This window comes from Asterias rubens, chromosome 21, assembly GCF_902459465.1.
Source record: "Asterias rubens chromosome 21, eAstRub1.3, whole genome shotgun sequence".
NCBI classification, from domain to species: domain Eukaryota; kingdom Metazoa; phylum Echinodermata; class Asteroidea; order Forcipulatida; family Asteriidae; genus Asterias; species Asterias rubens.
The window spans coordinates 11,857,434-11,885,220 of record NC_047082.1 but is presented as its reverse complement, the minus strand read 5'-3'; the positions used below and the strand labels follow the sequence as shown (position 1 = coordinate 11,885,220).

The 27,787-nt window shown below is 38.0% G+C and overlaps 2 protein-coding genes across 2 annotated transcripts in view; one reads left to right on the top strand and one right to left on the bottom strand.

The window, feature by feature from the left end:
- The window catches only part of LOC117304295 (acyl-protein thioesterase 1-like), a 40,097-nt gene extending 25,253 nt beyond the window's left edge, over positions 1–14,844 (bottom strand). The window contains exons 1-2 of the mRNA XM_033788672.1: positions 14,659–14,844; positions 12,038–12,262 (exon numbers count right to left, since the gene is read on the bottom strand). Of these exons, the coding sequence (XP_033644563.1) occupies positions 12,038–12,109 (72 nt within the window). The 5' untranslated portion in view covers positions 12,110–12,262; positions 14,659–14,844. The remainder of the gene's footprint in view (positions 1–12,037; positions 12,263–14,658) is intronic.
- A 1,389-nt stretch (positions 14,845–16,233) lies between these two features.
- On the top strand, positions 16,234–23,929 carry LOC117304593 (39S ribosomal protein L13, mitochondrial-like). The gene is made up of 7 exons (XM_033789129.1): positions 16,234–16,345; positions 17,988–18,111; positions 18,915–19,008; positions 20,369–20,429; positions 21,524–21,610; positions 23,383–23,504; positions 23,757–23,929. Exons 1-7 carry the CDS (start codon positions 16,325–16,327, stop codon positions 23,779–23,781), a joined length of 534 nt encoding a protein of 177 aa, XP_033645020.1. The 5' UTR covers positions 16,234–16,324; the 3' UTR covers positions 23,782–23,929.
- The last annotated feature ends 3,858 nt before the right edge of the window (positions 23,930–27,787 follow it).

Below are 27,787 nucleotides of genomic sequence, written 5' to 3'. Positions count from 1 at the left end.
TAGCTAGTAGAGGCAGTTTGAATCCTATGTTTTTAGTAGAGGGTAATGCAACAACTTAACAATGTTAAATTTGCAGCTGAGATGAAGAATATTAAAATTGGTTTTAAATACTCTTACACCGTGGGTTAGCACTGTGTACTCAATGTTTTCCCCAAGTTGCTGCCAAAAAAAATCAAACGCATATTACTCGGGTGGGATCTGAAGGTTCAAACCCACGGCGACCTTTGCGATTCTAGAGCAGTGTCTTACCAACTAGACCACCGAGATTGGTAGCTAGAGGCAGCTCGAATCATATATTTTAGCAGCGGTTACCGCAACAAGCTAAAGAATGTTAAATTTGCATCAGGGATAAAGAATGTTAACTTTGGTTTTTATCCCTACACCGATGAGTGTTTACACTGTATATTCGGTGCTTTTCCGAGTTCTTTATTGCAATGGAGAAGTGCAAATAGAAAACACTTTGACTCACGGGTAAGGGCACTGCCAGGGGGCGACAAACACAATAAAAGAGACAGCAGAGGTCCGTTACCCGAGTAGACAGGGCCCAAGAGGGTCTTATCAGGTGACAAAAGGGCTAAGCTTTGAACTTTCAATAAATGTCAATGTTCATTTTCAAGTCGAAAATACCGTAGTCATGTTTTTCGATCAGTTTGCAAGACTCATTTCGAGTTAAAGGTTTTTTGTTTTAAGTCAACATAAATGAAAATTTTCAGGCAAAATTTTCAAGAAATTTAAACTATGTCAAAGTCAACTGCGAACACTTCAGTTGAACTCAGCGTCTACATGTTGAGTAAACGGCAAACAAATGTCACATTACTTTAATAAAAAATGTTGAATCCATAAGCACTGTGCTCGTTCACAGCAGCTACCAACCCCATCTAAATGATAATAATAATGATACTATAGTTTTTATAATGAAAATATCATAGTAATTTTTTTTGTACGGTTTGCAAGACTCATTTTAAGTTTTGTGGTTTCTTGCTTAGTTTTCCATGATTCATCTTTTCGCTCTGGACTAGATTCGTATGTTTTTGGTACTTCCGTTTCTTTTGGGTGTTTTTTTTGCCGTTTTTGTTGTTGTAAAGAAACCAATAGAAATAAGTATGGTTATTGGCTTTTGGGTTATCCTTGGATAATTCTGTACAGTATTTCCTGTGTTCCATTTCGGTTTATCTTATTTTATTGTCTTTCCTCCTGTCGTTGTGTAGTATGTATTTTTTGCATGTTTTTGGTGTATTTTTATCCGAATAAGTTCAATCAATCAATCAATCAATCAATCAATCAATCAATCAATCAATCAATCAATCAATCAATCAATCAATCAATCAATCAATCAATCAATCAATCAATCAATCAATCAATCAATCAATCAATCAATCAATCAATCAATCAATCAATCAATCAATCAATCAATCAATCAATCAATCAATCAATCAGTCAATATCGGACATTTTTCAATTTACATATTGATGGGTTTTATGTATACATTCCACAGGTCATTTGTACATAATGTTCATAGAATGGAGTGTTAGATGATAAGAGTCAGCTGACGTTTTAAAGTTAGCACTTTTCTTGGGAAACAAAAAACTCTTTAGAGCCATTGGACACTTTCGGAACAGAAAAAAATTGAAAGTTCACAGACTTACAAATAACATACAGGGTTTACAGAAGGTATCAATTCTCGATATCGAGAATTACGGATTTATTTTAAATACATGTCATGACACGGCGAAACGTGTGGAAACAAGGGTGGGTTTTCCCGTTATTTTCACCCGACTTCGGTGACCAATTGAGCCAAAATTTTTACAGGTTTGTTATTTTAAATATACATGTAAGTTGTGATACACGAAGTGTGGGCCTTGGACAATACTGTTTACCGAAAGTGTCCAGTGGCTTTAAAGACACTGGACACCATTGTAAATTGTCAAAGACCAGTCTTATGCACAAAATAACAAACCTGTGAATATTTGAACTCAATTGGTCGTCTAAGTTGCGAGATAAAAAAGAAGAAAAACACCGGTGTCACATGAAGTTGTGTGCTTTCAGATGCTTGATTTTGAGACCTCACAATCTAAAGCTGAGGTCTCGAAATCAAATTCAAATATTTTAGTGGAAAATTACTTCTTTCTCGAAAAACTACGTTATTCAGACAATGTTTTTATTATCAACAGCTCTCCATTGATCGTTTAACAAGTAAGTTTTATTTATGCTAAAAATTGTTTTGAGTAATTACCAATAGTGCCCAGTGCCTTTAAAGACACTGGACAATATTGGTAATTGTCAAAGACCAGTCTTCTCACTTGGTGTATCTCAACATATGCATAAAAAAACGAACCTGTGAAAATTTGAGCTCAATCGGTCATTGAACTTGCGAGATAATGATGAAAGAAAAACACCCTTGTCACACGAAGTTCTGTGCGTTTAGATGTTTGATTTCGAGACCTCAAGTTCTAAACTTGAGGTCTCGAAATCAAATTCGTGGAAAATTACTTCTTTCTCGAAAACTATGGCACTTCAGAGGGAGCCGTTTCTCACAATGTTTTGTACCATCAATCCCTCCCCATTACTCGTCACCAAGAAAGGTTTTATGCTTATAATTATTTTGAGTAATTACCAATAGTATCCACTGCCTTTAAAGAGAAGGGACACGTTTGGTGATTGTCAAAGACCAGTGTCCTCACTTGGTGTATCCCATCATAAGCATAAAATAACAAGCCTGTGAAAATTTGAGCTCAATTGGTCAACTGTGTTGCGAGAAAATGATGAAAGAAAAAACACCCTTGTTGGACGAATTTGTGTGCTTTCCGACAGGAACAAAAGAGAGCTCTAGCTATAAGTCTTTTATTATTTGAGTGAGAAATTACCTCTTTTCAAAAAACTACCTTACTTCAGAGGGAGTCGTTTCCCACAACGTTTTATACTATCAACAGCTCTCCAATGCTTGTTACCAAGTCAGTTTTTAGGTTAATTATTGATTTGAGTAATTTCCAAACGTGTACCTTCTTTTTAACAAATTGATCGATGCGTTCTACATACATTTCACAGGCCGTTTGTACATAACATCGTTTTATGGTGAAGTAGAGGACTAAGAGTCAGCTGACATTTTAAAGTATATTATGTACTTTTCCCGCAAAAAAATAATACTCTTTAATAGCATGCTGTCAAGTGCGCTGGATCTTGAGTGGGAGCAGTTGTGTCATGGGACCGCAGCGCAGCGCAAACCAACAAAGCACAACATCTTAATATTGCGCTGTCACCGAGCACTCTTGGCATCACTCTCGTTGCCATGGTATTATCTAATTTGTTGACTTCCATGTCACCTTTCCTTTTATGGACGGGTTACATGTACAAGTTACGGCAGCTTAATTTAATTACCTACACATTCAGCGCCAATACCACTGAGACAGGAAAGTGTTCATTGCACTCGTACACGAGAACGTTCCTTTGTGATGGTTCAACCAATCAACAAGCAGACGATTAAGTGTAAATTTGAATCTGGAGGCTATTATTTCAGTCTTAAAACGAAAAGGGTTTGTATGATATGTCAGAAACACTGTGTGCCCCCCCCCCCCAATCACTTCCTCCCGTACCCTGCAAATGGACATTTGATTTGTTTTACATCAGGTTTTCATGCCGACTAAATGAAAATGGAAGTAAAAAATGATGGATTGATCCGGCTAAAGGGAACCTGCAATCAAGTAATGGGAAAACAATTACAGCCAAAGTTCGAGAAATTTTCCAAGTGTGCGGTTTGAGCAAAACAGCTCAATCAAAGTAGCTGTATGGTTCTTTCATCTGTAACACAAAAACTTACGAAACAATTCATCGTTTTACGGCACCAAGTAACGGACGTAAGCTTTAGAGAGTGCAGAGTACCGAGGTAAAATTAATGCAAACGCTTGGGGGCCAGGGGTCTTCCCCAAACTCAAGCCCTAGTACATGTTCACTTTACTTTACAGGCAACAGTGCAAGGGTAAAATCATTATCCCTGATGCATACATACTTAAAATATCTATTTAATTGCTAAAACACTGTTAAATAGGATTCGAACTGCCTCTATAGCTACAGTGTAGCGGGCAATCTTGAATGGGTACGTGGTAAGGCATCTGTTCTGGAATAGCAAAGGTTGTGGGTTTAAATCCCACTCCAGTAGGCCTATAATGCGTAATGGATTTTTTTCGCAGGCATTCATATGACAGGACTCAGGAAAATATTGAGTTCTAAAGGTGCTTTGCTCACATTGGTGTAAGGGTAGAACTAAATGGTAAAAATTATTACACAGTGTAGCGGGCAATCTCGAACGGGCATGAGGTAATTGGCATCTGTTCTGGAATAGCAAAGGTTGTTGGTTTGAATCCCACTCCAGTAGGCCTAATATGCGTATGACAGGACTCGGGAAAATATTGAGTTCTAAAGGTGCTTTACACACATCGGTGTATAAGGGTAAAACTAAATTGCAAAATTTCATTTGGGACTCTTTGAATACACGTACACAACATCGCAGTCTCAAGTCAAGTTTGAATCTAAAAGTGGAAGTGGCCGAGCGGTTAAGAGCACCGAATTCAAACTCTGGTGTTTCTGATCAGCAGAGTGTGGGTTCGAATCCCCAGCGGTGATACTTGTGTCCTTTATAAGCAAGACACCTAACCATTGCTTCATCCTTCGGATGGGACATAAAGCCGTTGGTCCCATGTGTTGTGTAACGCATGTAAAAGAACTCAGTGCACTTTTCGAAAAGAGAAGGGGATCGTCCCGGCGTTATTGGCTGTGGTTGCTGTATACGCCGTAGCACCTTGTTAACCCTTATAAGGTGCTAAATAATTGGGCCTCAAAATTCATCACTGCAATTACCTATCTTTCTGAAAGTTTGTATATACTCAGCGCCTTGAGTACCTTGTTTGGTAGATACAGGCGCTATATAAGACTTCGATAATATAATATTAATAATAATCTAAAAGAAGACCTCATAAATTTCTCAAACATGCAACTCATCACCACTAAGTTAACTTTCCACTAACACGATTAGAAGAAAAAAGAGAGCAAAATCATCGCTGTCAATGCGCACATCCCTTAAATTTTTAATCCAATATGGAATCTATTTTATCAAGCTGATCAAATACCGATGCCGCTTTCTGCCAGCCAACCAGAGAGAAAACCCCCGAGGTCTGCGAGCAATTACCTACTTTGAAACCAAAGCGTCTTATCAAAATCCTGTTGATCATATGCAATGGCCTGCTAATATAACTCCCCATGGAGCAGGCAATAAAATTGTTCACATCAGACATGTCAGAGCTATAGCTAGCATACCCTGTACATTTTACATGTGACCAGGGCCCAATTTCATAGCTCTGCTTAATACTGTCTGTACAGAATCGGCACTTTTTATAGAAGCAGGGAATTTCGTGCTTACATGTACGTCAAGCGTATTTCATGGGTTAGCAGCAATTTATGGCTTCAGCGCATGCGAACTCCATGTTACTAGGCATTCTACGCTTACAAGGGTAGTGCAGATGTTTGGCGCTTGCACGTAAGCAGGGAATCGTGATTGAAGCTCAGAATTTGGCGGTAAGCAGAGCCATGAAATTGGGCCCTGTATGGGCAAGTTCCACAGAAAGATACTCAAGCTGCTTTGATCACACGAATCCAAAAGTTATGGTTTATGATGGACAGGGTGCATACACTGTACATGTGGCTTGGTTTACTACGAGCAGTTCTTCAGCAATATACTCAAGCTGCATTGACCATATGAGTCCAAAAATTATGGTTTACGCTCGAACGATTCTCAGAGTTAATGGATGAACGATTTTCACGACTTGATGGGCTGAGAATTGTTAATCAATAGCGAATGAGAAAATAGAGATACATGTAGCTGTTGCAAACAACTTACCAACCAGAAGGATCTATGGTTTACATGTAAATGCAAACAAATAAAATGATTACGTAGTTTGTGGGATTTTGTTGGTTTTAGAGATATAATTTATAATCAAAATGTATGAAATCACTCCACGTAAAAGGGCAACCGTGCAATTTCGAGGCATGTTTGTGTGGATCATTGTAATTTACTTTTACAACATCTTTCTCACCATATGCATTTTATAACAAACGGATACAAATGCTTTTTTATAGACCAACTCGACCGATCCAAGGCAACGTGTTCCTTTATATACGCCACATTGTTAAAATTTTTACAATTTCCTGAAAATCGGGATTCGAATGCCAGATCAAACGCTGCCCCAATTTACGGCAATTACAAACTGGGTCAAGCCTTTCAGAGACCCTTGTAGTTTCCTCAGTAAACAATGGGATCATCTCTAGAAAGCTGTCTCGAAAAGTCCCAAGGAGCGTCTTAAATGCCCTAGAAACACAATCTGATGGGCATTGTTAAAGTGGCGTGACGGAGTGAGCGTGTTCTAAAGGACGCTGAAACCAGCTCCAAGGTAATTGTTCCAGTCGGATCTAGCCCTAGGAGCACGTACAGTGCAGTGTACGCATGGTGTAACGGTTCTCTCTATAATGCGTGCAGTATCGCATGACTATAAAACGTGATTGCATGGCAAGGCACGATACAAAGGATGAAATCACAGCTAATATTAGTTGGGATAGACAGTGAAATGTGGAGTACAGATGTTTGTGCTTTAAATGCAGTGGACACTATTGGTAATTGTCAAAGACTAGCCTTCACAGCTGGTGTATCTCAACATATGCATAAAATAACAAACCTGTGAAAATTTGAGCTCAATTGGTAGTCGGAGTTGCGAGATAACTATGAAAGAAGAAAAACACCCTTGTCACACTAAGTTGTGTGCTTTCAGATGCTTGATTTCGAGACCTCAAATTCTAAACTTGAGGTCTCGAAATCAAATTCGTGCAAAATTACTTCTTTCTCGAAAACTACATTAATTCAGAGGGAGCCGTTTCTCACAATGTTTTATACTATCAACCTTACTTGGTATCGAGTAATGGGGAGCTGCAGTATAAAACATTGTGAGAAACGGCTCCCTCTGAAGTAATGTAGTTTTCAAGAACGAAGAAATTTTCCACAAACTTGATTTCGAGACCTCAGATTTAGAATTTGAGGTCTCGAAATCAAGCATCTGAAAGCACACAACTTCGTGTGACAAGGGTGTTTTTTTCTTTCATTATTATCTCGCAACTTCGACGACCGATTGAGCTCAAATTTTCACAGGTTTGTTATTTATGCATGTTGAGATTCACCAACTGTGAAGGCTAGTCTTTGACTATTACCAATTGTGTCCAGTGTCTTTAAAGGTAAATAATCCTCAAACTGAATTCAGAAATCAACAAGACCCCAGGGGCTGATTTCACAACGACCATCGGGCTAAGATTAATAGTAACTGCAAATCAATCATAGTTGCTTAGTAAAGTGTGGTGTCACAATACAAATCACTATATGGTGATACTGATAATTTTGTCTGACGATGGATTTCATTGCTTTGTGAAATCGACCCCATGGTCTTGTAGTTCACAGTACTTACTGTACCAGCATTTTAATTTACAAACCAGAATATTGTAATGTACTCAAGTATAGGCTAAAGTAATGGGGGAGAACTTTCTACACAGTTTAACATACATGTACATGTACATTGTTGTGTCAACTATTTATATTTAAACAAGCTATGATCATGTTTTAAATGCGCTATTCAGCTTTAAACTAATCCCAACCTAATTGAAAGATTGAAAGAGCGAGGTATTTTCAGTCATTAAAAACACAAGACCACTAGACTTGTCCAGTCCAGAGTTAACTGCCCCCCCCCCCCCCCCCGAGGCTAAAATCACTGGTCTCCGGCCTGCTATCCCGTGTTACAATCAAGCCCTGTTCTTGTCTGCAGTAAATATTCTGAGCTCCATGTTCAGGCCCTTGGGTATTGTGGATTTTTCCTTCCCAAATGCAAGCCCTGAATATACTTTCAGTCAGCATTCTTCATTCACTCCGAACCCAACCACTTGAAATATTGATCTCTACTCATTATGATATAATCTAAACATCGTTTAAACGCAGGATGCCAGAGGGACATTGCTGATAATGTAATTTGTAAAAAGGTGCTCACACTTTAGCATTTCATAATTTATTTCTTACCTTGCGTCTAAAAAAAAACTGCATTGCACTGCGATCATTTAACTTATTAAGTATCACATGTACACATGGTACGATTTCATTATTAAAATGACAAAACTACGTACATGTAGCCCAAATATTGTCTGAAATCATAATGAAATAATATGCAATATTTGAAATTTAAAATTGTGGCTCAATTAATAGTGTTCTACCTCAGCCTCCTATTTAATTTGATTTTTTTTGTTAAAGGCACTGTACACGTTTGGTAATTGTCAAAGAGCAGTGTTCTCACCTGGTGTATCCCTTCATTAAGCATAAAATAACAAGCCTGTGAAAATTTGGGCTCAGTTGGTCATCGAAGTTGCGAGAAAATGATGAAAGAAAAAACACCCTTGTTGGACGAATTTGTGCGCTTTCATATCAGAATAAAAGACTTCTAGCTAGAAGTCTTTTAATATTCTAGTGAGAAATTACCTCTTTCTCAACAACTACGTTACTTCAGAGGGAGTCGTTTTCCACAATGTTTTATACTATCAACTGCTCTCCAGTGCTCATTACCAAGTCAGTTTTTAAGTTAATATTTGTTTTTAGTAATTACCAAACGTGTACCTTCCCTTTAATGTAAAATTCTTGTAATTCAGCCTTTGTGCTGTGAGGACCGTTTTTAATGAAACATTTTATCTACGGAATAATATTATTAGTACAGTAAGGGCTTCTCCTATTTAGCCCCAAATTTGTAACCTGTATAGTGAAACCATGGGATTTAACTGGCGATAAGACAGTTTTGGCGGGAAAATGGCCGTCATCTTTGATTTGTTCTTGCTCATAATAATGTGTTTGGAAAATATTTAGTGACCATTCCCATGAAAAAAATCATGTGAAAAAAATAATTTTTTTACTTTGTATATACATGTAGGGTGTGCAGGAAAAAGTAGGAGAAAACAGTAATTTTTAACTTTATGCAAATTATGCATATTTTCCCCTGCTTACTTTTTCTACTTTTTTGATATGTTGTTTTAGAGTGTTTCAGGAGACACTTGCAAAAATAATCATTTCTGTTGCAATTTTTGTCTAGGTCAAGCCATATTTTGGGTTACATTTTGTAGGTTGACTAGACTATATATTTGACTTACATGTACATTACAAGTGTTAAAGGCGGATTTTTCTAAATAATTTGCAAATTATGTCTCTTTCTTGTGTGTGGAGAGTAGACTCTTTGTGTATTGTGTACTCAACTATTTTAGCTAATATTTGATAAGAAATGGGAAACTTAGTGGGTAAATTTTAACTTCAAGGGTGTGATCCCTGGCTTCCACTGCAGAGACTGAATGGTTTCTGACTGGCACAACGAACAAAGATATGTGTCTTTAAAATGTTAAAGTGAGAAAATTCCTCCTTTTTTTTTCTTCTTTTGAAGAAAGTAAAAGTAACCCACAACAAATTGAGTAAGTAAAGATTGTGTGCGCCTGACCCTGTGAAAAGAACTTGTTGTTTGTGTCTACTGAATCCCTCACTTCAGTAATTGGATAATGAAGGATTTGGAACTTAGAAACCCCTCCTTCTGATCGACCAATTAGAAACCATTCAAAAAACCATTCCTCACAATCGCCCCAGTACCATAGGTTTTAAATTAAACCTTGGATTGCAGTGTATAGGACACATGTACAGGTATGTAAAGCCTGTAAAATGGTGTTTGATTGTGAAACCAAATAATAGAGATATTTACACTGACTTACTTTAGATGAAACCTGATTTTTTGTTGTTAGTACTGCACCTTGCAGTCATTTGGAACTGTCGTGTTTTTAGAAACCCCTCCTTCTGATCGACCATTAGAAACCATTCAAAAATCCATTCCTCACACTTGCCCGGTACCATAGGTTTTAAATTAACCTTGGATGGAAGTGTACACAGATGCACAGTCTATAAAGCCTTTAAAACGGAGTTTAATTGTGAAACCATCTAACAGTAGGACTATGACTGACCATGCTAAATTACTTTATAGATGAAACCTGATCATTGTCGTTAATACCTTACAGTCATTTGCCAATGGTATCATTCATCCTTGGCCCAGAATCAGATCTCTACGGTGGCTCATAGTATTTGCCAATTCCTAGAATATTTTTTTCCTGTCGCGCATGTGTGTCGTTTTACAATGTACATTCACGGGGGGGGGGGGGGGGGGGGGGGAAAGAAATCCTCAAGGAAGACTTGTAAAAGATTTACTTTGGGAGTGCATTAAACTAAATTTATTTTCCTTGTTAGTTTAAAGACAGTGGACACTATTGGTAATTGTCAAATACCAGTCTTCTCACTTTGTGTATATCAACATATGCATAAAATAACAAACCTGTGAAAATTTGAGCTTGATTGGTTGTCAGAGTTACGAGATAACTATGAAAGAAAAAACACCCTTGTAACACGAAGTTGTGTGCTTTCAGATGGTTGATTTCGAGACCTCAAATTCTAAACTTGAGGTCTCGAAATCAAATTCGTGGAAGATTTGTTCCTTCTCGAAAACTATGTCACTTCAGAGGGAGCCGTTTTTCACAATGATTTATACTATCAACCTCTCCCCATTACTCGTTACGAAGTCAGGTTTTATGCTAATAATTATTTTGACTAATTACCAATAGTGTCCACTGCCTTTAAAAGGAATTTAAATGGTTAGTTTATATACAAGTACCAATTCCAATCCAAACTACATACGTAACAAGCGTGACTGTAATTTAAATGGTCAAAGTAAAATTATATCAACACACTTTCCAGGAACCCTAGACATGCATATTTTGATAGAACGGGAATGACATTTTATCCCTTTTTAGAAGTAAAAGGCACCTTTACATGTAAGCTGGCAGGCATTGGTGGTAATTGGAGGGAGTATTTTTTTCACTGGAACATTAAACAGGGCACTAAGGTAAAGACAAGGTGCATACATGTAATGGTGTATGAGCTTATAATTTAATCGTTTGGGTCAAATTGTGTAAACGTGCAAGAGACTATTTGCATGCAATCAAACGCTAGGCTCCTTTTTTTTTATAGTAGAGTCCATGATCTTGTTGCTTTACACACGCATTAAAACCCAATTGCTATCGGTGTACAAATAATTCCCTGTCCTACTGGCTCTTACCATCAAGTATCAGAGGAGAGACCAAGTCCACAGACTGTACACAAAGCCAAGGTGTTTATTGGCAAATAGACTAAAGTACAAACACAATACACCCAATGCATCCAATGCTAGCATGTATTGTACTTGGTGGCAGTCTGTATAGTAAACACGTATAGCTTATTAAGCTGGAGGGTTTTACATAATGTACAAACAAATGGAAATCAAAATTTCCCAGGTAACCTGGAACTCAAGTTTCTCAATGGAACCCAAGGTTCTCATAGAACCCAAGGTTCTAATACATGGAACCGTAGGTTCTCATATAACCCAAGGTTCTCATACATGCAACCCTAGGTTCTCATACATGTACATGGAACCTAAGTTTCTCATCTAAGAAACCTGAGGTTCTCATGTACTTAAAAAATGTACATATATATGTAGAACCCAAGATTCTTATACATGTAGAACCCAAGGTTCTCATACATATATAACTCATTCCCATACATGGGGACCCTCAGGTTTAAATACATGGAACCTAAGGTTCTCGTACAAAGAACTCGAGGCTCTCATACAAGGAACCGAACTCAAGAATCATATTAAGAAGCCAAAGTTCCCATGCATATGTACACACAAGACATGCACAAAGCCAAAATTCACATTGAATCCTGGAACCCAAGGTTCTCATACATGGGAACCTTGGGTTCCACAGGAAGGTTCTCAAATAGGAACCAAAGGTCAAAAACTGCAAAATAATTTGCCAAACTTGCATAAGTGACACACGTGATGTACATCCTTTATACCACATTCTCATCATCACATCCTCTTCCCCCCTCCCCCCTTCACCCCCTCATACTCACAGATGCAGTATGTTGCCCCCTTGGCGGCATAACAACAGGATTGACCATGCTGGATGCAGAATTCCCACACATAAACAATCGATGGCTGCTGCTACTGAAGCAGCGGGCCAACAGTAGGAGTGAGATGGTGAATAGCACTAAGGCCAGCACACATCGACTGGACAGCGAAGACGTGGTGTGTTTGAGTCAATGTTAACGATGGGCATCAACAGGCAAAGATCTCAGCTGGAAAGGAACAGAAAATAAAAAATGAAGGTTTGAGTTTTACTCTCAGTTTTGGCACAAGTTTCAACAAATAGTGGTCAGCTAGCCATTTGGCCAAAGACGACTTTGTTCCTTGAAAATTAAGTTGACACTCGGTTCTTAGACATGCTTCCAGATGTACATGTACTCTGACAATAAACACATTTTTGAAGGTATATTCGTCAAATTGTTGCCTTAAAAATCATTTGTGAAATGCTACATAAAATAGTATGGCCCACCACAGTCTGGAAAAGTACTCTACTCAAATCCACTTAATTATAAATCATAAATCAACTTTCATGACTGTGTATACAGTTCTAAATGCTGTGTGCCACCAAATGTACTGGCAGTGTAGTATATGGCAGCAGCTGATTGAAATTGATCCCTGGCTTATATAGTGTACATGTAGATTTGGTGCTTTTGAACTGGGAGTGGAGGGCACTCCCCCAAAAAGAAAAGGGTTTGCCATGCCAGTGATGATGAGTCAGTCATGAAAAGAGCAACACTTCTTCTTCTTCTATTTTTGTTTCTAGTGCCTTTACGATGTTGGAGATAGTCGCAGCAGACACACCACGCATGACAGGACGGCAATCCGCAAGCGGCAATCCGTGATTTGTGTACAAAACATGCCAATGCGTCAGGGAACAGCACAGCTGCGCAAAGCAGGGTACCAGTCCGAACACTTTTTGCAAACGCATCAAGTGTACAGACTGATAACGAACCTCATCTAGATGCTGAACAGGCTTTGATGAGAACCCACATAGGCCTACATGATGTAGATGTAGATGCATGGAAGTAGAATTGGTACATGTCATAGTTGATTTCTATTCCAAATCCAAGTTTACTCTACTAAATCTATATAGGGCCTAATAAAGTTGTAATTGGCTGCATAATTGAGCCACAGCACCTTGTTAATCACAACACACAGCAGACCTTCGTTTTTGAGGAGCGCGATCGCGCTAGCGCTCCTACCGCGCTCCTAGGGCTGTCTTCAGGTGTGCGATCGACAGCGCTCCTCCATTTTATTTATAACACAAAAGCAGAATACACGCCGGTCGTTGTTAGGCTGTGTCCAAAATGACGACTTCGGCTACAGCTACGTCTAGATCAGCGCGTCTACCAGTGTTGAAGAATAGGCAGACGCGCGCGATCTAGCCGTAGCTGTAGCCGAAGTCGCCGTTTCGGACACGGCCTTACTTTGCGTGCGACAATAAATAAAAGAAACATTGAACGCTAGAGGTCGCTTTGGAACGATGCACTAGCGTGATATTAAACGCCCTCTATTGGTAAAATCTACACGAACCAGCAATACACGCATTGAGACAAGACTCGACGTGTCATGTGGGAGTTTCCGCGCATTTCAAGGCGGCGCAAATGCGAGGGCGAAGCGCATACCGTCGGCGTACGTAGCTCAATGAACATCTGTTGTGCAATCTCGAGATTGAGCAGCGCAATTAACAGATTGCTAGCTTTACGAACTCGCAGCTGGGTACATTATTACTACACGACGTACACACACACGCTACTGTATGCGTCGTCCGTGCAATACTCCACTACTACTACTACTAGATCAACCATGGATCAACGACGTATTTTCTCGTAAGAAAATGAAATGTGTATTTTCTAATGCTATATATCAAAAATGTGAAAACATTTAAGAAAAAAGGAAAGATAACTTTCCGTATGGCGCCACCACTTTTACACCCTTTATTACAAAAAGGGATAGGCCTATCTCATTGAGGTTAATTAGATACTATATTATTTCATATCGAATGAAAAAGTGGTGGCGCCATACGGAAACTTTTCCAAAAGGAAACATAAAACCTTAAAATCGTGCTGTATTTTGTCACACGGGAGTGGGATCGGAGTTGTTTTATTTTATTTTGTCTGTAAATTTTATTTGTGTACATCCGATCCGACCTGACCATTTTAGAAATCATAAACTGAGTATGCTAGTCAAACAAATTGAGCTCCTGGACAATCTAAGAAGAGTGATTTTTTAGGAGCTCAAAATGAGCTCCTGAGTATTCTCAGGAGAGCGATTAAAAGAGCTCCTTCTATTTCTATAAACGAAGGTCTGACACAGGGTGCTTTATTCAATTATTAAAAGAATAGGTCTCTTTTCTTCAACGCCCCTGTGATATAAAGCGGTACATAAGAACTGTGTATTATTATTAATCCATGCTTTATTTAGCCATAAATTTAAAGTTTTAATTAAGCATGTTCAGATTCAGAAGAAACATTACAAAGAAATACAATTCATAAAAATAAATACAACAATTACAAATTCAATAATCAACATTTTATTTCTGATTGAATGACACTGATACTTATAAAAAATAGTGATAAACGTAGCGAATGGCTTAAAAAATACGTACAAATTATTTGCAGGAACAGTTTCGCACAAGATGACCTCTTGCCAGAGATGGGTAGGCGGTCCACCAAACGTGATGGTCAAATATGAGAGATGCAGCCGGTCGATCTGACCGCAAAATCCTCCTCCTCTACTCTCCCCAAACAAGCGCCACAGCCGAGTCAGCAGTCGTAGCGTGCGTGTAGATAGAGCATGAATGCAACAACACTAACTCAGTCCAACTTTGCTAGTGTCCATGCAATACAGGGAGGTCACTGATAACTTCTGAATGTTAGTCTTGATTCGAAACGTTACTCGTTGCTCTACTTCTTTCCGTCAATTGACAATTCTGAACACACTCTAGGGATTTTCCTCGATTTTTCGAAAGCCTGCGACACTCTTGACCATAGCATTTTGCTTCAAAAACTCAATCATTACGGTATTCGAGGAAGATCCCTAGAGTGGTTTACAAGCTACCTTTCCAACAGAAAGCAGTATGTCACTGTGGGGGGGGGGGGGGGCACTCATCCACCACCCGCTCAATTCTCCTTCATCCTATTTGCTGATGACTCTAATTTATTTTGTAGTCATTCTCACTTAGACACTCTTATTGCTACAGTTAACTCTGAACTTGCTATTGTAAGTAATTGGATCAAATCTAACAAACTGTCTATAAACATCAAAAAAACAACTGTATGCTTTTTAGTAATGTGTCTAATGTTTTACCTAGAGATATTTATATTGATGGTATTAAGATTAATCAAGTTGACTGTACTAAATTTCTTGGCTTGCACATAGATCACAAGCTTTCCTGGAAACCACATGTTGACTCTCTGTGTAAAGCTATTTCTAGAAATGTTGGTGTCATCAATATACTTAAGTTTTATCTCCCTGAGTATATTTTAATAACCTTGTATAACACCCTTGTCTTATCTCACATTAATTATGGTATTTTAGCTTGGGGTAATGTGGCTCATTCTGTGTTAAATAGACTGTTCCTTTTACAAAAAAAGAACCATTCGTGTTGTTAGCAATTCGTCTTATCTTGCTCGCACTGATCCCCTATTCACCAAGTACCGGTCTCTGAAATTGAATGACATCTATTCTTTTCATCTGGGTACATTCATGTTTCAACTGGCTCACAACTGTTTACCCTCCTGCCTTGCTTCCATTTTCACCCATAATCAGTCCATCCATACTCATTGTACCCGTCAAGCTTCCCACTATCAAATAAAGTGAATTGAATTGAATTGAATTGAATTGAATTGAATTGAATTGAATTGAATTGAACGTTTGCATTCACCATGCATGGAGGAAGAAAACTCTTACCTTTTTTTCTTTCTTTCTTTTTTAGAGTTACTGAAAAGATCGTAAATCTATACTTTATACGGAAATCAAACTCTGAAAACTGAGCAGACAATGTGTTGGGGCCTATTCACTTTCTATTTAATATTAATTTTCAAACTTTCCTGCAAGAGAAATGGAAATCATGAGGAATTCGCAAAAAAACAAACCACCAAAACAGGCGACGATACAAAGACAGGCCTCGAGAAAAGACTAGCAAGGTCAGTATCTCTCCCAAACGAATGGAGTTTATTTATATGAAATAAAAGTGGTGGCGCCCTTTCCTAGTGCATGTGTCGAAGAAAGTCGGTTCAAGAATGGCAATTTGCCTCTAAACTCCGCACAGAATGTCCAGTAAAATATCACAGGTAAGATACACTTATTTTGTTTTCTTCCTGGTCAGACTCGCGGACTTGCCCTCGTAATATTTTGTTCGTTTGTAAATATATAATTAAACCACAAGGGAAACTGACCATGCTGACTGCTGACTGGGTAATTTATTTTTGTACTGTCTCGGTGTCAATACTGTACATAGCATGCGTAGGTAATAAGGTGTAGTTATGTTGATAACTGTTAATGTTATGGATAACTTTCCGTACGGCGCCACCACTTGTTCACTCATTTTTACAAAAAGGGATATATCATTGAGGTAAATAAGATACTATATTATTTCATATCGAATGAAAAAGTGGTGGCGCCATACGGAAACTTTTCCACTGTTATTTGTTACTCTGCCCCTCGGCCTCTCACCTCTCTGCTGTGCCTCTAGTCCTAGCTACATGAGCTAGGTAGTATTACTAGTAGTATATTAATCACAATTTCTTTTGTGCAATCCATAATCATAAAATAGAACTGAATTCATAATTCAGAATCAATTGCATTTGCATCAGGGATTACATTTTACAAAAAATATTAATTTTGTTTTTTTTCACCCTTACTTACGTACCACTTTAGGCAGGCACTACCATTACCAACGATGTGTGTTAAACTGTTTACACCGATCGACGTGTATTAATTATAACGTGTTATAATATGAATAAGTATAGTATTAGCACAGGCATGCAAGTTTTCTCAGGATCAGCTGATTTCCTCTTTGTTATTCTCGGTTTTACCATTCAAACTTTTAAAATACTATACAAAATCATATTCATTGACATTTTGTAACACACACATGGGTGTCAGGGTTACTCAAACCAAAAGTAGTATTTCAGAATCTTTAAATTAAAGGGTCTATGTAACTTTTGTAGGACAAAAAAAACACAATTTCCACAGATTTACACTAAACTTACACAGTTTGAAGATAATGATAGTAGAAAGCTTCCCTGAAAATATTACGTGCTGAGGTGCTGTAGATTTGGGGAAATTAGTAAAACAATGTCATGAAAATAATTTTCGTCTCAATTTTCGTCTGTTTTATCATTTAAAAACATATTTTCATGACATTATTTTACTAATTTCTCAAAAACTACAGCACCTCATTAAGTAATATTTGAAGGGAAGCTTTCCACTATCATTATCTTCAAACCCTGTAAGTTTAATGTAAATCTATGGACATTTTGAAAAGGTACCCAAATCCTTCAAAGACAGTGGACACTATTGGTAATTGCCAAAGACCAGTCTTCTCACTTGGTGTGTCTCAACATATGCATAAAATAACAAACCTGTGAAAATTTGGGCTTAATTGGTTGTCGAAGTTGCGAGATAACAATGATAGAAAAAACACCCCATTGTCACACGATTTTGAGACCTCGAACTCTAAATCTGAGGTCTCGAAATCAAATTTGTGTAAAATTACTTCCTTCTCGAATATTACGTTACTTCAGATGGAGCCGTTTCTCACAATGTTTTATACTATCAACAGCTCCCTATTACTCATTACCAAGAAAGGTTTGAGGCTAATAATTATTAGATTGGCTGTTGCCAGCTTGGTGTTTATACCTCCTGGCCTTGTGGGAGTTTGCCGAGTTCCCTTTATATTGAAAGATCATCTGTGTTTTGAATTTGTTGCAGCAATGGGCAGTGTTTGCTCGGATGTGGTACCTGCTAGATGCTTACAAGCAGCCACCAGGACGTCTTGCTTTACGTATGCTGCCTATCTTACAAGGAGCGCACAAACCTGTCTACCATCCTTTAAGTGAGTCAGTTAATCACTCAGACATCGCAAGTTTGATTTTAACAGTGTCAGTTTTACAATAATAATTTATAAACAGCAAGCCTTATGAAATCACAGATTCCTCATTGCCAGGCCAGTATAATTACATGCAGGGGCCAATTTCATAGAGCCTTAAGCTAAGCAAAAAATTTGCTTAAGCATGAAAATAGCTCGTTTATTTTCCACATGTTACTGGCAAAAATTTCATGCCATATACATTGCTTGTGACTGGTATTTAGCTGTTGTTTAATTGGCATAACAATTGAGTGGAGTCTTGGCCGGTAATCTGATTTTACTAAGCAAGGATTTTGTTGCGTAAGCAAACTTTTGTGCTTAATCAGGTCTATGAATTGGGCCCAGGCCACAGAGGCAATGACCTCATTTGCCCCTGGTCTTGGCCTTGGTGCCCTTCAAAAATTTCCCATTGGCAAGATTTTACAACATAAGTTCCCTTTGCAAACTGAAAGTGGCCTTGCCCAGGCAATCACCTACTGTTCAACATGTTCAAAAAAAGTTTGAAGCCTGCCATGAATTAAAAGTTAAAAACTGAGACAGTCACTGGGAAATATGTTCTCGGGATGAACGAAAAATAAAAGTTTTCATAATCAGTTCTCATTGGGATTTGAACCCAAGACCCCTGACCCTGACACTCAGACATCTAATTTTTGATCTCGAATTTTGTTCATTCTGAATTGCGTCTGAGATTTTAAATACCATCAATAGCGTCAAATCTAGATTATATTTTACCATTGTTTCATTGAGCTTCTCTCCTTCGGTGCTTGCAGGTGATCTTGGAGACCACGTCGTCGTTATCAACACAAGACACATTGCTTTGAGTGGTGACAAGTGGAGAACCAAAATATATAAGCACCACACGGGGTGAGAAGACTAGTAGAGCAATTACTTAAAATTGTGTGGTTCATTTTAATTGTCAAAGACCAGCCTTCACAGTTAGTGTATCTCAAAATATGCATAAAATAACAAACCTGTGTAAATTCGGTCATCGAACTTGCGAGATATGAATGAAAGAAAAAAACGCCCTTGTCACACGAAGGTGTGTGCGTTTATATGGTTGATTTCTGTCACACGAAGGTGTGTGCGTTTATATGGTTGATTTCGAGACCTCAAGTTCTAAATTTGAGGTCTCGAAATCAAATTCGTGGAAAATTACTTCTTTCTCGAAAACTATGGCACTTCAGAGGGTGCCGTTTCTCACAATATTTTATACCATCAACCTCTCCCTATTACTCGTCACCAAGAAAGGTATTATGCTAATAATATTTTTGAGTAAGTACCAATACACGTAGTGTCCACTGCCTTTAAGAATCTCTTAAATTGTGGCCGGCTGTGGTTATTCTCTGTCCACTTAACCAGGTGAAAGAACTTACAAAAGGGCAAACTTAATGAGCTGCCTTGGGCCTTTGGAGAACTTGTATCCACAGGAACATTGGTATAGTCTATTGGGCACTACACGTAGTTCCTAGGGTCTGCATAGCACTGGTACCTAGGGAGCACTCGTACCTGGGGCCTGTTGGAACTCTAGTGCCTTGGGAGCACTGTCTTCCTAGTGCCTACTGAACACTGGTACCTAGGACCTACGGAACGCAACACACGTACCTACAGGGCCTCCAGGACACTGGTGCATTGGGCCTAAGGAACACTGGTGCCTATTGAACACTGGTTCCTTTAGACTCGGGATTATTGGTACCTACATGTCTAGGGGCCTCCAGGACACTGGTGCATTGGGCCTACAGAACACTGGTGCCTATTGAACACTGGTTCCTTTAGACTCTGGATTATTGGTACCTATGTCTAGGGGCCTCCAGGACACTGGTGCATTGGGCCTACGGAACACTGGTGCCTATTGAACACTGGTTCCTTTAGACTCTGGATTATTGGTACCTACATGTCTAGGGGCCCCCAGACATTGGTGCATTTTACCTAGGGCCTACATAACACTGGAACTTAAAAGGCCCTTTGGGACACTGATGCCTAGGGCCAATTGGACACTGGTGCCCAGGGCCTACACGTTTGGCTTATTGAACACTGGTGCTTAGGGCCTTTTGAACATTGGTGCCTTGGATATACATGTGAGTATACATGTAGGAGCATTTTGCTGTCTTATTTGTAGCAATGCCGACGAAGAGGGTAAAAAGCTTTTATAAGAGTCATAATGAGCTTGAAAGTCACATTTTCTATGTAGTTCACGATGACTCAGATTTGTTGGTATATTTTTCAGGTATCCTGGTGGTTACAGTGAGACTCCTGCGTTCCGTATGCACGAAAAGGATCCCACTGTGGTAGGTATAAACAGAATGGGCTGATTGTCTATGAATGTGTACAAAGCTTTTTCGAACACATACCAAAAATACATTAACAGACTCATTATATCTCAGCATGCCCATACATCTCTGTCTTGCAGTCACTTTGTGGATATTTCCTTTTAAGGAGAATCCTATTCTTCAACACTGTGAGGACGTGTGTAAGTCCACACAGTGTTTGAAGTCCCATCATCATGTGGATCTCTTTTGGTCTCAGGTCCACACTTTGTATTAGCGTTAAAACAACAGAAGTGACCTCTGCTTTGAGTTTTACTATATAAAAAAAACATAAGGCCTTCTCACAGTAGCTGGACCCAGATGCTGAAACTCGCTGGCTATCAATATTATTTGTCTTTTGCAACTCATCAGGGCCCAATTTCATGGCTCTGCTTACGGAAGCACGGAATTCTGTGCTCACGGCAAGGGTATTTGAAGGGTTAGCAGTGAATTTTGGCTTCTGCGCATGCGTACTCCGCCTTACTATGCATTCTACGCTTACAAGGCTAGCGCAGAAATTTGGCGCTTGCACGTAAGCGGGGAATCGTGACCGTAAGCGCAGAATTCGGCGGTAAGCAGAGCCATGAAATTGGGCCCTGTTCATCAGTTCAAACATAAACTCAAGTTATACCTTATTTCATCTTTAGGTTGCTGTTCAATATATTGACCCTCTGTGGCACTACTGTCCTCAGTTAATTGCAACAATTGAAAAATCCTTGAAAAATACTTCACGTTTATTTTAACGTTCTTGCACAGATGGCTAGTGCCGATTTAAGTGAGTATTTTAACAAAACGCATTTCACTTGCCCAGTGAATAAGAGCACCAGACTCAAGCTGTGGTGTTTCTAAGCAGCAAAATGTTGATTTGAGTCCTAGTTGTGACACCTGTGTCCTTTTAAGCAAGACACTTAATCATAATATTGCTGCGTCCTTCGGATGGGACGTAAAGCCAGAGGTCCCATGTGTTGTCTTATGCTCTTTTCAAATGAAAAAATAAAATTTACCCGAGTAGAACTCATTTTGCTTCATCGCATGAATCACTTTTTTTACATCAAACTCAATTTATTACTAAACAGATTGTGAAGAAAGCCATCTATGGGATGCTTCCCAAGGACTTGAGACGACGTCACATAATGCAAAGACTTCACCTGTTTGCTGATGATGTAAGTATTTCTTAGGCAATCATTTCTCGAGTGGGATTCGAACCCACAACCTTTGAATTTTTTTTTCATTAACTTGTTTATCTGGTACATAAATCCTTAAAGAGAAACCAGCTCAATGCATTTCATATGGGCTTCTGGTGATCACTTGAGTCTGTCTTATGTGAAGGGAGCATGCCTTAGGCCTGCGCGAAACGTCACACTTTTGCCGTTTCAACCTAAAAATGGATTTCGAACGGCAAAAGTGCTGCAATCAAAACAAATCAATGAGAGTCACTCTTTGTCGAACTTAATTCATAAATTTTTAGTTAAAAGCGTGACAGGTAGAGCAGGTCTTTCAGTTGCTGCAGATCACATCTCAACTAAAGTGATACCCTTGTTTATTGAGTACCTCACAGTCACAATTTGGTTCCCCAGTGACTTTGCCATTATATAGCTTTTGTATTATCATTGCTCAACTATATATATTTTGTTATATTCCATGATGAATATTTTGTACAATTGTGTGTGAATTTTTGTTCATGTATCATTTGATATTTCCAAGATGTTATTTGTGCTATAATTTATGCATTATATTTCCAGATGTTTTGTTTATTCCATGATGAAAGTTTTGTACAATTAAGTGTGAATTTTATTAATGTTTTATTTCATCTTTCCCAGATTTGTTTGACTGTTATAATTAATTGCATTTTATTTCCAGATGATTGAATTTTTTTTTTTTACAATTGTGTGTGAATTTTAATCATGTTTTATTTTTTTATATTTCCTAGATAGATTTTACCTGCTATGCATTATGTTTCCCATATAATTGTTTTTCCACTTATAAATATAAACATTCCTTCAATATTGTGTGTGAATTGTTTTCATGTTTGAATCATTATTTAATTTCCAAGTTGCATGAATGTTTTACTTTGTGTAATTGTGAAATTTTTTCGTAGAAGTATGTACATAGAAGTATTTCATTTGTTTGGACTGCTGTTTATTTTCCTGTCGTAAAATTTTTAATATTTTTATAATTATTTTGTTATGCGCTTGTGTACATTTTATGGAATGAGCGCAATTAAAATGAATAAATAAATAATTAAATAAATACATGCACTCAATTTACTGTAATGACAAATTATAATAAGGGATTATTATCAAGTCAATATATATTTTAGGTATTATATGTACATTTTACTTAAATTCACTCAATTGAGTTCACTTTTTATAATGGCTAGTCTCATGTACGTTCATCTTTGAGAGGGCAAGACTGTTTTCATTTTGAAAAGGGCACTTCCCCAAGGAAAAATCTATTGAAAACTTTTGATCTCCATTTAATTGTAGGCCTATGATTTATATTTTAGAATGGGCAAGACTTTTATCTTTTTGCAAATGGCGCTTCCATTGAAAATTGTTTGAACTCGTGGAAAGCTGTTGAAGGGGCACCATGGCCAAGATCAGGGCAACAGAGGCGGTGGCTTCTGTGGTCTCCATATAACTCCATATATCTCCATATAGGCCTACACTTTTTATCTTAGAGAGGGCAAGTTTTTTGTTTGTTTAACTGTAATCCAGGCCTAGTATATGTACAAACCAACCAGCCCTGGGGGTCGTTTTTCACAAAAAAACTTTAGGACTAGTCCTGACTTAGGACTAGTCCTAGGAGATATTAAAAATTAAGGTTAGTCCTTAGTTAGGACGAGTAACTCGTTCTCAATAAAGAAATCCACCCCTAGTCACACAAAAATATATCAGTGCAAATGATGCTAAAATGAATTTCTTTTACCTCGTAGGAAATTCCTGATGATATTCGAGTAAATATATGTGAGCAGATAAAACCACCGAGAGTCGTCCCTAAATCTTTGCCGGAGTACAGTGAAGAAGAAAGAGCGGCGTTTCCCAGGCTTTGGTATTCGTAAGTATTCAATTGTACATTTTTAGTTGTGACGTTGAAAAGGTTTTTAAATTGAATGCAGTTTTTAGACTTAATAAATTAACTATGAGTTTGATATACCATGTCGTTATCATCATCATTCAATTCAATTAAATTCAAAAGGAGTGACTTGGACATGTTTGAGGCCATTCCAGGGCAACTCCCTCCACCATGTCCACTGGTAGAATTAGAATATATTGATTTCATTTTTGGATAATTTTGTTTTCTTCACAGAACTGATTCACAGTCCAACAGGTAGTACCCACTAAGCTGATGTACGTGTACATGTAACATGCTTTTTATCATCAGTTGAAAGATTTCAAGGTATTCTACAGGATTGGTAGAGCTGACAAAATCATTTAGGAAAACAGTTCATGTTTTGTGTGATAAACCTTATATGTGAAATAGCAAACCTGTGACAATTTGGGCTTATTCCGTTGTGTGAGTCAGGAGAAAAAGATGAAAAACCATGCACAATTTTCGTCTTGTAAATACATTGTTCCTTATTTTGGTTGTAACTGTTGCATCTTTGTTTGGTTTTATGATAACATTTTCTTGAATATGACTTCATGTCAGAGGAAAGTATTTCACAGAATTTGTTTTTTTCTAATATGAACTTTTTTTTCAGTGAGCTTTCAGACTAAAATTAAACTGTGATGTTTTTTATCCTTACCAATCCTGTATACTACTTTTATAAGTACATGATGATGGGAGATGGGAAGCCCAGCACAGTGGTCTTGCAGTTTACTGCCATGGAAGTCTGTAGAAAACACCAACTGTGATAAAATTAAATGCTGCAGAGAAAAAGCCCACAGGCTTGGTGTGGTTGATCCCCAAATATTGTTACCAGGGCCCAATTTCATAGAGCTGCTAAGCACAACAATTTGCTTAGCATGACATTTCTTCCTTGATAAAAACAGGATTACCAACCAAATTTCCACGTGATTTTCAGGATAAGCAAACAACAGCTGAATACCAGTAAAAAGCAATATGCAACACATGGAAATTTGGTTGGTAATCCTGTTTTTATCAAGGAAGAAATGTCATGCTAAGCAAATTGTTGTGCTTAGCAGCTCTATGAAGTTGGGCCCTGGTCTTGAATTTTGTTCTTGAAAGGGCACAGCATTTTTCCTCTGGCATTGGGCATTTCCACGAGGACATTGTTAAATTTGTATTTGATCTTTGCAAAGGGCATCACATCAAAAGAACAGGGCACCACGGTAATTGCTGTGGGTGCTGTGGGTTATTTTGCAGCTTGTGTTACTCATTTGATTACTGATCACATGCTATGTGTTAAATCAGTCCTCTGTCCAAAGGATGGAAACCAAACATTGTGATCTTCACCATTACTCAAACTTGACATACTAGGTCACATCATCATGATATTTCAAGTTCTTCGTGTGTACCATAGTTATGCAGTAAATTATGCAAATGAGAAGGCCAGGCTTGTATAAAGCCAGTCACTTTGTCAAGGTGGAACACTCTCTCTACAATTTTCATACCTAAAAATGTTAAAGTTTTTGAGAAGAAGGTAAAACATTGAGCTTTGATCTCAAGAGCCCAATCCCGTTGTTTGTTAACAGTGAAAACATTTAAAGGGGTTTTCACGATTTTATTTTGACTCTGATGATGACTAATTGAGCACAAACTTTCGCTGTTTTGTTAATGTGAAGTTCGGGTAACAGAAAGTGCAGACCCATATAGTCTGGCGTCCTTTTCACACGAAAGCAATTAACCAGGGGTCCCTTGCTTATGAGCATGGTTGTGAAAATTTACTAGGTCCAAGGTACCCAGTAGTGAAATCTTCTAAAATTTGCCGTCCTTTATGGACAGTGTAAATATTACTGTCCTTTCACAAGAGGTGCATTGGTTAAATCGTGCAACCATGCTAACATTTAAGCAAGGGATCCTTGTTTAACTGATGTTGTGTGCAAGGGCTTGTTTAACAGTGACCAGTGTTAGCCTTGTGCTTTAAATCCCCATTACAGTCAAATAAACTCGCCTGTTTTAAAGGCACAGGACACCTTTGGTAATTGTCAAAAACCAGTTAAATGTATCTGCGCCTTGAACACCCAGCAGGGTGGATATGTGCGCATTACGTCTTATTATTATTATTATTATTATTATTATTATTATTATTATTATTATTATTATTTATTTGGTGTATCTCAACGTATGGAGTCCTTTAATATTTGAGTGAGTATACATCTTTTTCAAAAACTACGTTTCTTCAGAGGGAGCTGTTTCTCAAAATGTTTTATAATATCAACACAAGTTTGTGTGCTTTCAGATGCCTAAAAATTGCTTCAGGCCTATTAGAGTGAGAAACTACCGCTTAAGAGTTGGCCGTTTCTCACAATGTTTTATACCCTCAACAGCTCTCTATTGCTCTTTACCAAGTAAGTTGTTAATTACCAATAGTGTCCAGTCTCTGAAGCACTCAACCGTGACCTACAGTTTATGTACTATCTGGAGGTGAAATTATTATAAACAGTTGAAGATCAGTATTAGCATGTTATTTTAGTATCAGTCATTGTACATAGGGTGCAAGACTACCTTGGGGTTAGTTTACAATACATGTATTACTGTATTAAGGAATAAAACGACTTTTAAATGACCGTTTTTGTTTGCAAAGCTTGTCTTGAATGTTAGTTCTCATGTTGTCTACTAGTTTTAACTTCTGTAGGCAAAAATAGAATCTTCATTTTCCATTTAATTCCCCTCCCCACGACTATATGGTATGATGTGGTTTGCTGTTACACCATGTGATAATATCAACTTTAACAAGGTCGTGGGTTCGAATCCCACCCAAGTGATATGTTTGTCTGGACTGTTCACAGAACTTGGGGAAATACTGAGTATAGATGTACAGTGCTTATTCAATACTCATCGGTGTAAGGGTAAAATCATAATCTGGGCCCAATTTCATAAAGCCTGTAAAAAGTGTAAGCACACAAAATAAGCGTGAAATTTCTTCCTTAATAAAAACGTGATTACTAACAAAATTTCCATGTGATTTTCAAGATAAGTAAACAACAGCTGAATGCCAGTAACATAAAAGCAATATGCAACAAATTAAAAACTGGTTGGTAATCTTGTCTTTATCAAGGAAGAAATTTCATGCTAAGCAAATTTTTTGTGCTTACAGGCTTTATGAAATTGGGCCCAAATATACATGTGACTAGATGACTTGTACATGTTGTAAATGACCTTCCAATATCGATGGATACGACTCTAATAATTGAAAAACGATTGAGCATAAAGACTCGACCTCGCTTTACAACCATCAACTGATGTCTGACTTGTTGTCGTGGTAACGGAAACGCTCTGCCAGCCTCGGGTAAATTTAATCATAATACACGTAGTTTTATGGCAAAAAGATGGTTGCCATGGTTTTATTTGTTGTTAGAGACCATTCCATTTCAGGTTAAGGGGGTGTTTGAAATGAGTACACAGACATGCTAATTTTTTCTCTTATTTTATCTTTACCAGAAAGCATTGAAATGTGAAATTTCACGGCAAAGGTTGTATTTTAGAAATGATGTAAATGTTTCGGTAGGCCTTAATCTGGAGGAAATCTACATGCCCAGAAGCTTATTTATGTTCTCATTCTTCGTGGCTAACCCTCCACCTTCTTATTTGCATAAATGAATGTATACCCCGTAAAATAAACACAGCCATTATAACAAGATCGCCGAGCAATATAAATACACTCCTTTGTTCATATAGGATTCTGGTTATTTATTGATAGATGACAAGTAGTCTGACATATAATTCTTACCGGTATTGCTCTCCTACCAATATCGTTCATTACATTTCTCCATTCATAAACACTATTGCTCTTTGCACTTGCTGTGCGTGTACATGTCTGTGCTACACACAGCGGTGAAGTGGTGTTGTTATACTGGTTCAAATCTCTTGAGTATTCTACACAGAAAATACCGAAAAACTCGTATTGTCGGAACCACTTGCGTATCCAGTGGAGCATTTTGAAAGTTGTGTTAAATTTCAGGTTTTGGACAACAACAGAGTATTTCATTCCATGGACTTGTAACAGTTTTTGTCTCGTCCTTTGAAATTTGGACAGAGGATAAAGCCACAGGAAATCTACACACAGTGTTCCATCTGTGACAAAAGCAGTGACAAGTTGGACCTGAGAAAGACATTTATATGCAAGGAAGTTATAATTGTTCGTCGAGAACCACATCTTTGAGGTGTGCTGCGTTGTTAGAGAAGCTACCGTTCTCATAGTCCGCTGTCCCGTG